This window comes from Carlito syrichta, unplaced genomic scaffold (genome assembly GCF_000164805.1).
Source record: "Carlito syrichta isolate Samal-C Ts95f unplaced genomic scaffold, Tarsius_syrichta-2.0.1 Scaffold304046, whole genome shotgun sequence".
Taxonomy (NCBI): domain Eukaryota; kingdom Metazoa; phylum Chordata; class Mammalia; order Primates; family Tarsiidae; genus Carlito; species Carlito syrichta.
The window spans coordinates 181,024-190,005 of record NW_007248142.1 but is presented as its reverse complement, the minus strand read 5'-3'; the positions used below and the strand labels follow the sequence as shown (position 1 = coordinate 190,005).

General features: G+C 38.9%; 2 protein-coding genes across 2 annotated transcripts in view; one reads left to right on the top strand and one right to left on the bottom strand.

Annotated features, from left to right (window-relative positions):
* The window catches only part of M6PR (mannose-6-phosphate receptor, cation dependent), a 105,729-nt gene that overhangs the window by 48,526 nt on the left and 48,221 nt on the right, over window positions 1-8,982 (bottom strand). The gene's annotated exons all lie outside the window — the stretch shown is intronic.
* The window catches only part of KLRG1 (killer cell lectin like receptor G1), an 18,470-nt gene continuing 10,009 nt past the window's right edge, over window positions 522-8,982 (top strand). Inside the window, exons 1-3 of the mRNA XM_008059438.2 lie at window positions 522-692; window positions 5,471-5,575; window positions 7,986-8,155. Of these exons, the coding sequence (XP_008057629.2) occupies window positions 605-692; window positions 5,471-5,575; window positions 7,986-8,155 (363 nt within the window). The 5' untranslated portion in view covers window positions 522-604. The remainder of the gene's footprint in view (window positions 693-5,470; window positions 5,576-7,985; window positions 8,156-8,982) is intronic.

The following is an 8,982-nucleotide window of genomic DNA, read 5'->3' as shown; positions in this document are numbered from 1 at the left end:
AAAAAAAAAAAAAAAAAAAAGATTAGAGCACAATTGGGGGAATGATTTGGAGAAGACATGTGTATGTCACATTCTCAAAACATTTCTCTGGGCAATAGTCCATTTCTCCCATGATTCCAGGCTTATGCAGCCAATAGTCTATTCCCTTATTGCCTATCACTACCCCAAAAGTTCCAAGAAATAATGAAACCAGTCCTATTTGGCATATACCTATTTTTTTTTTCAGAAGAAAACAAAGCCGAGAAAAAATTTGAGATAAATTCATAGCTAGGGACTACTCTCATTTTTTATTCTAGTTTCCACAATTGCAATTGCTGGACTTGAGAGCAATATTTCCTTGCTCAACAGAATTAGGTGAGAAGGGGAAATCAATTTAACATGTATTTAATGAGCCTCTAGAGAGTATGTTGGGGCAAAAAAATGAACAATTCAGACTATTAATTTCTATAGGCAGCCCCAGAATTTGAATCATTTCCTGAAAAGTTACTTCTGCTTTTGTCAAGTTTCCTGCTAGCAGTTTAGAGATTGGACTGTTTCCCCACTGACATATGTCTCTTCACACTTTTATAACTTAACTCTCTCAACTGAATGTAAAAGATATCAGATGGAGATGAGAGACAGTGTTATTTATTCCATGTTAGAGTTGTCCACAGCAACTCGAGCCCGGAATGACTACAGACCTCAGCAAAAAGGTGAGTTAACCAAGTTACAGTGACTGTAGGCTAAGGATGAGGAGTAGCAGATGTTTGCAGTGAAGGGCACAGAAAAACTGAGGATAATTTGAGAGAATACTTTTCGGTTCAGTTTGAAGTCCAGGGTTGGAATGTTAAACTTTGGTGTCTGGTGTAGAATCTGATTTTAGGCCTCAGATAAATTCTTTTTCTAACTTCACTTCTATGACCCCATCTAAGAAATCCAAACTAGGACAATACTGTTATCTTTCTTGCTCCTGGATTACAGCAAGAACTTTGTTGGAGAACTTTATCTTTTTAGTCTTTTTTTTTGGAGCAACCTTAAACTAGTTGTTTACATTTTAGGTATTGCTATTTATCTGACTATGAAATAAGGAGGACACCCATAATTTTGCTAGTGGGTAATAATAAGGTTTTTATCAGGAAGGAGATTAACTCACATAGCTAGCTTTTTAAAAAATCTCACAGCATTGCACTAGAATGGTGATGAGGAAAAAAGGTATCGAGAACACTACAGACAAGCAGTCCCTGTGAGTCTGGTGACTTGAGGACAAAAGAATCATTTTTTATGTACAACCCTGAGAGGACACTATCTGAGACAGATAGTAGGGTAAATGCCAAAATTAATATTTGATTTTACTTCTTTGGCAATCAACTCCAAGAAGGCATATTCTTTAGTGTAGCATCACAAGCTTTCTCTCTTTGTGTTGCTTAGTTTTATTATTTTAGTTTTAAATGTTGTCCTTTGAAAGTATTGCCTTAATTTGCTAGATCATTGCAACATACTTGGGCATTTAGACTTATTTCTATTGCTAAAATTATACAACATTGGACTTTTTGTATTTTTTCCCTCTTTTGGATTATACTTGTGCTGGTTTCTAAAGAACAGAAATATTAAATTAAAAGGAATATGCATCTTAAAGTATAACTTTCAGATCACACAACTGATAAGTTGAAACTTGATAGTTTGGACTATTAAGAGTCTTTTAATATGTATATATTTAAAATAAATTCAAAAAATTTTTACTCTTTTGAATTGGGTGGTAATTACACAAATACAATTTTGTTTTGATATCATTTTTCATTTAGCATAAAAAAATGAACATTTGTCTATTTCATTAAACATTCTTCTATGGTGAAAAATTTTTTTGTCACTAGAAATCTAGTGTTTTGGGGTTATTCAGTTCAAATGTTTATCATGCAGAATTCTCTCTTTTAAGGCACCTCATTATGTATTTATTTATTTTAAGAAGTCCAGAATATTTCATAGACACACACATACACACATATATACAGAATAATTTGTCTCAAATTTAGGTAGGAAATGAAGCACAAATAAACAAAATTAATTTCCTAATTAAAGATTGCCAAACAAAGGTGTCAAAACTGGAACCTAAATATATTACATTACAGGCTTTTGCTCATTATACATAATTCCTATACTATCAGACTATAAGACATCTATGATTTTAAAATAAAGGTTTGGGGAAATTACTTCCATTTTTCAAATATAAAAAATAGCGCCGGGCACAGTGGCTCACACCTATAACCCCAGCACTTTGGGAGGTCGAGGTGAGAGAATTGCCCGAGCCCACGAGTTCAAGACCAGCCTAGGCAACTTGGTGAGACCTCATCTCTACAATAAATCAAAAAATTAGCTGGGCATGGTGTTGTGTGCCTGTAGTTCTAGCTACTTGAAAGACTAGGGAGGAAGGATCACCTGAGCCCAGCAAGTCAAAGCTGTGGTGGCTGGGAGTGTGCCACTGCCCTCCAGCCTGGGTGGCAAAGTGAGACTCCAACTCAAACAAAACAAAGCAAAAAATAGCAACCTTAGATATAGGTTGTAAGCAACATAGTTAATACAAAGTAGTGTCCTGTCCTAAAACATGATATCAACCTAAACTCATTGCTCCTCTGATAGCAACAGTTTACAGAGCACTTCTGAGATGTAGGTTATTTTATTTTTTTATACTTTATTTAAATTTTGAATAAATAATACATTCATAAGGCTCAAAATTCAAAAGGTGCCAAAAAAAAAAAAAAAAAAAAAAAGAGAAAAGAAAAAGGTAAAAAGTCTTCCTCCTCTTTTGTCCCTAATGACCTATTTCCCCTCTCCAGAGGCAAACAACACCATCAAATTCTTGGATGAGTTTGCAGATATATTTGCAGATATTTGCAGAATGTTTATTTTCCTTAACGATCTTGAAAATTATTTTATAGCAGTAAAAAAAAACCAAAAAAGGCAGCATGTCTTTATCCCTTTGTTAGAAGCTGTATATTCACTTTATGGATATATCAAGGTGTATTTGATTGGTTTTTTTAATTGATAGATAGGGTGTATTCAGTTTTTTCCTCCTATAAATATTTTGTCATTAATAGCCTTATAAATATATTTTGCAGATGTGTTAATATCTGTAGAAAAATTTCTCTTTGAGAAATGTCTGGGTCAAAGAGATAATGCCTTTGATATTTTGGGAGATATTGTCAAATTGTCCTCCAAAGAGGTTTTTACCAATTTATATCCTCACCACCTAAGTATGAGAGTGTGTAAGCTAAAATCTCAAAGGAAAAAAGTATTCTTATTTTTCTGTTATTATTTTTATAGATTCAGGGGTACTTGTGCAGGTTTGCTACATGGATATGTTGCATAATGGTGAGGTTTGGGCTTCACCCATCACCTGAATAGTGAACTTTGTACCTAATAGATAATTTTTCCTCACCACTCTCCCAAACTTTTCCCTTTGAAATCTCCAGTGTCTGTTATTTCTCTCTTCATTTCCATGTTTACCCGTTGTTCAGTTTCCATTTATAAGTGAGAACATGTGGTATTTTGATTTTTTGGATTGAGTTATTTCACTTAGGATAAAGGCCTCCAGCTTCATCCATGTTGCTGCAAAATACATAATTTCATTTTTTTATGGCTGTATATATATATACCACATTTTCTTTATCCAGTCATTCATTTATCCAGTCATTCATTGATGGACTCTTAATTTGATTCCATAACTTTGTTACTGTGAACAGAGCTGAAATAAATTGAGTGCAGGTGTCTTTTTGATATAACAAAGTCTTTTTTAGGGGGTAGATAACTAGTAGTGGATTGCTGGGTTGAATGGTAGTTCTATTTTTTGATTCCAGAGAAATCTCCATACCATTTTCCATAGAGGTTGTGCTAATTTCTGTTCCCACCAACAGTGTTTACGTGTTCCCTGTTTTCCACATCCATGCCAACATCTTTTTTTTTTTGTTTTTTGACTTTGTAATAATAGCCATTCTGACTGGTGTGAGATGGTATCTCATCATGGTTTTAGTTTGCATTTCTCTGTTGATTAGTGATGTTAAGCATTTTTTTATGTGTTTGTTAGCCACTTGCATGTCTTCTTTTGAGAAATGTCTGTTCATGTCCTTTGTCCACTTTTTATTTTTATTTTTTTATTTTATTTTATTTTTTTTGAGTTGGAGTCTCACTCGGTCACCCAGACTAGAGTGCAGTGGCCGCTTCCGGCCACCGCAGCCTCGCCTGCTGGGCTCCAGCGATCCTTCCGCCTCAGCCTTCCGAGTAGCTGGAATTACAGGCATGCGCTACCACGCCCGGCTGATTTTTTGATTTATTGTAGAGATGAGGTCTCTCTGCCCAGGCGAGTCTCGAACCCACGGCTCAGGCAATCCACTCACCTCAGCCTCCCAAAGGCGCGGGATTACAGGCTGAGCCCCCGCGCCCGGCTCTTTGCCCACTTTTTAATAGGGTTATTTTCTTTTTCTTGTTGAGTTATTTGAGTTCCTTATAGACTCTGGATATTAGGGGTTTTTTTGAATGCACAGCTTGCAAATTTTTTCTCTCATTCTGCAGGTTGTCTGTTTATTGTCTATTATTATTATTATTTTTTTTGCTGTGCAAAAGCTCTTTAGCCCCATTGTCTATTTTGTTTGAAAAATGTATTCTTTTATTTTTTTTCTTTTGAGTCAGAATTTCACTCTGTTGCCCAGGCTGGAGTGCAGTGGCATGCTCACAACCACTGCAGCTTTGACCTGCTGGGCTCAGGCGATCCTTTTTTTTTTTTTTGAGTTGGAGTCTCACTCTGTCACCCAGACTGGAGTGCAGTGGCCGCTCCCGGCCACCGCAACCTCGACCTGTTGGGCTCCGGCGATCCTTCCGCCTCAGCCTTCCAAGTAGCCGGAATCACAGGCATGCGCTACCACGCCCGGCTGATTTTTTGATTTATTGTAGAGATGAGGTCTCGCTGCCCACGCGGGTCTCGAACCCGCACGCTCACGCAATCCACTCACCTCAGCCTCCCAAAGGCGCGGATTACAGGCTGAGCCACCGAGCCCGGTTTCAGGCGATCCTTTTACCTCAACCTTCCAAGTAGCTGGAACTACAGGCACACGCCACCACACCTGACTGGCTAATTTTTTGATTTATTGTAGAGATGAGGTCTTGCCAAATCAACCAGGTTGGTCTTGAACTTGTGGGCTCAGACAATCCTCTCACCTTGGTCTCCCAAAGTGCTGGGATTATAGGCGTGAGCCACCGCACCTGGCAGAAAAAGTATTCTTTAAATTGATAAATATATTATGTTCCTTAATACAAGTGTTAGTGATTTTTTTAGACTTCAGAGTGAGTCCTTGACAGATCCAGAAAAGGAGTCTTTATGGCCTGGATCTCAGTTTCTCCTCGGCCAAATTGCTTTAAGAACCCAGATAATCTTCCCTGAACATCTCTTTTCTTTTAACATTTCTTCTAACTCAGAATTTTGCTTTGCATTCTGTTGTTGCAGCTTCTTCTTCCAGATCTTCTATTTCTTGCCTTGTGACAGTAACTTTGGGTCTTCTGACTGCAATTCTTATGAGTTTTCTGCTTTATAAATGGATTCTGTGCCAGGGTAAGTGCTAACTTAAATCAAAATTATTTTTTCATTGTATCCATTTTATATTATAAAAGCAATATAGCATAACAGAAACTGTAAAAAATAACAAAGAATCCAAACCAATAAATCACCCACCACCAATATACTGTTTCCTGGCTATTGCCTCCTAATCGTTGACACAATCATGATTGTGTAAGTATTTATTTATTTTTAACAGAACTACAATCGATTCCTCTTAAAATCTCTCTTATCTTTTTTTCCCTTCTCTATAGCGAGGCTTGGAATAGTTCTAATTATAGTATTCTTATACATTTTGTATATTGCTTTTAATTTTATATTATGCCATAAACAATTTACTATACTGCCATATTTTATTTATTGTGATAATTAATAATATTCATGGTGCTTAACTTTGTAAAAATTTTTTTTTGTAGAGACAGGGTCTTGCTATGCTGCCTAGGCTGAGTCTCAAACTCTTGGGCTCAAGCAATCCTCCCACCTTGGCCTCCCTAAGTGCTGGGATTACAGACATGAGCTACCATGCCGGTCCAGTGTTTTACATAACAGACAGTTCATAATTTAATTTTTTCTGATTTTTTTTGGCCCTTTGGGTGCTCTCACATTTTCTAAAACTATTTTTATTTAGTTATTCTAGGTCCTTACATCTGGTGATTCAGAGGGCTCTCAGTTTATTGTCTCACAATCTAGAGCCCTAGCTTAGGTTTGTTATTAGGGAATAATAGTTGATGACAAGATTATACAGAATTGATTCACTAGAATTCTAACAGTTCACCCCGAGTATCTCTACCTCAGATTTAAGGCTGACCTTTGATAGAAAAAGACTCCTAGGAAGTTGGGAATTTCTTTTCTTTTCTTTTCGAGTTGGAGTCTCACTCTGTCACCCAGGCTGACCTCCACCACCTGGGCTCGGGCAATCCTTTCTCCTTAGCCTCCCAACTAATATTTTTCTTTTCTGTTTTTTTTTTGTACGGGTGAGATCTTGCTATGTTGACCAGGCTGGTCTCAAATGTCTGGGCTGAAGCAATCCTCTCACTTCAGTCTCCCAAAGTGCTGTGATTACAGGTGTGAGCCACTGGCACCTGGCCAAAGTTGGGAGTTTCTAATACAGGCAGAGTAATGTCACGGGTGTGTGGAAAACACACAAATCTATAAGGTGCCAACTTTACAGCTCAATTTCCAAATCCCATACCAGGCCTTCCCACAGAAAAGTTATCTAATCTTTATATGAAAGGACTACCTTCTCTACTTTTTAACTCCCAAATCCAGATAGATATATAATCCACCCTGCACATGTACTCATGTGGTATGATGTCTCTTACTTGCCCACCATAGAATTGTGCTGTTAGTGAGTATGCAAATATGTTTCATGGAAGTAGAAAATCAATATAACTATGGAATCTTGGTTGGAATTACCTCAAAAACTTATTCAGTTCTCTTTCATTTTGATAGACTAGAAGCCAACCATTTTAGAGAAATGAGATCTGTATCTAAAAGAGCTCAGGAGAATTTTTTCAGTTTTCACTTTAGCATCTGACATGCTTCTCTGTTAGAAAACCTTTTTAAAAATATCCAAGGTAATTTTTTTTACTGGATATAAGTATTTTATTTAATGTCTAGTGGTAATAGATAATCACATTTGTGATAATAAAAAGGCAAAACTGGAGGCCGAGGTGGGTAGATTGCCTTGAGCCCGTTGGTTCGAAACCAGCCTGGGCAACTTGGCGAGACCTCACTTCTACAATAAAAAAAAAAAAAAATTAGCTGGGTGTGGTAGCATGTGCCTGTAGTTCTGGTTACCTGGAAGGCTGAGGTGGAAGGATCACCGGAGCCCAGCAGGTCGAGGCTCGGGTGGCCGTGAGTGTGCCACTGCACTCCAGCCTGGGCGATAGAGAGAAATTCCAGCTCAAAAAAAAAAAAAAAAAGCAAAACCTTTTGTTTGAATTAAGTTTTCTTTTTCTAGTTTCTTTCCTTTTATTATGCACCATTATGGGATGTCAGATTGAGGCTGGGCATTCTGAATGCCTCTGCATGATTTAAGCCACATACTTTATGCAGTTACACAATGTGTGCACTGAGCATGTACAGATAGTATGCGGATACACATCATGGAAATCTCTAGCATAAGATCTCCACAGTTTTCAGGCAGACTGTACCACATTCTCTTTCCTGCTCCTTCAGTCATTGTCACATCTTGCTTAGTACAATGGACACAGTAGTGATGGAGTTGGACACCGTGAGATATTCAGTTTGAGACTGTGCATTGTTATACATTTACTAAATCCTTCATCTGAAAGGTAGTGGGTCAGGGAAGGCTTGGGTCCGCCATATTTCATGTTTATCTCCCAGTTTATTTCCAAGACTGAGTGGGCGATCAAGATGTGTACTAGGTTCTCTTCTTTCCTAGGCTCCAATTACCCTACTTGTGCCAGGTGTCCTAGCTGCCCAGACCTCTGGATGAGATATGGTAACCACTGCTATTACATCTCAGCGGAGAAAAAGAGCTGGAATTCTAGTATGGAATTCTGCTTAGCCAAAGACTCACATCTTCTGATGTTTACGGACAACCAGGAAATGGTAAGTACAAACATTTAGAAAAAGTAGGTTGCTTGTTTTGGGGGACTGATGTTCAAACGTATCCTTTTTTGAGGAACACGAGGAATCCATGATCTGGGGGGAGACTGTATTCCCTTTCCCCCTGCTTTTCCCTCCTTTTTCTTTCCTCTGTTCTACTTCCGCCTCCTTCCTTCTCCTTCTCCACTTTTTTTTTGAGTCGGAGTCTCACTCTGTCGCCCTGACTGGAGTACAGTGGCCGCTCCCGGCCACCGCAGCCTCGACCTGCTGGGCTCCGGCGATCCTTCCACCTCAGCCTTCCAAGTAGCTGGAACTTCAGGCATGCGCTACCACGCCCGGCTGAGTTTTTGATTTATGGTTGAGATGAGGTCTTGCTGCCCAGGAGGGTCTCGAACCCGCAGGCTCAGGCAATCCACTCACCTCGGCCTCCCAAAGGTGCGGGATTACAGGATGAGCCACCGAGCCCAGCTGTCCACTTTTTAACCTTATACTGCCTGACCTAAGAAACCTCAGTTATAACAACTCAGATACTTTCATAGACATGTATGTGTACATGTGCGTGTGTTGGAGGTTGGAGGAGGGTGAAATACAGGTCTAATTAAAAGACCTATTTGGTCCAGAAACATACAAGGAGGCAACAGATTCCTATACAGTGGCATTTGCGAGGGACAAGAAGGCAGAGATCATGGGGACAAAGTGACTGTGGCAAGGGCTTAAATGTTTTCCTTTAAAATGTTTTTCCAGCCGGGCTCGGTGGCTCAGCCTGTAATCCGCGCCTTTGGGAGGCTGAGGTGAGTGGATTGACTGAGCCCGCGGGTTCGAGACCTACC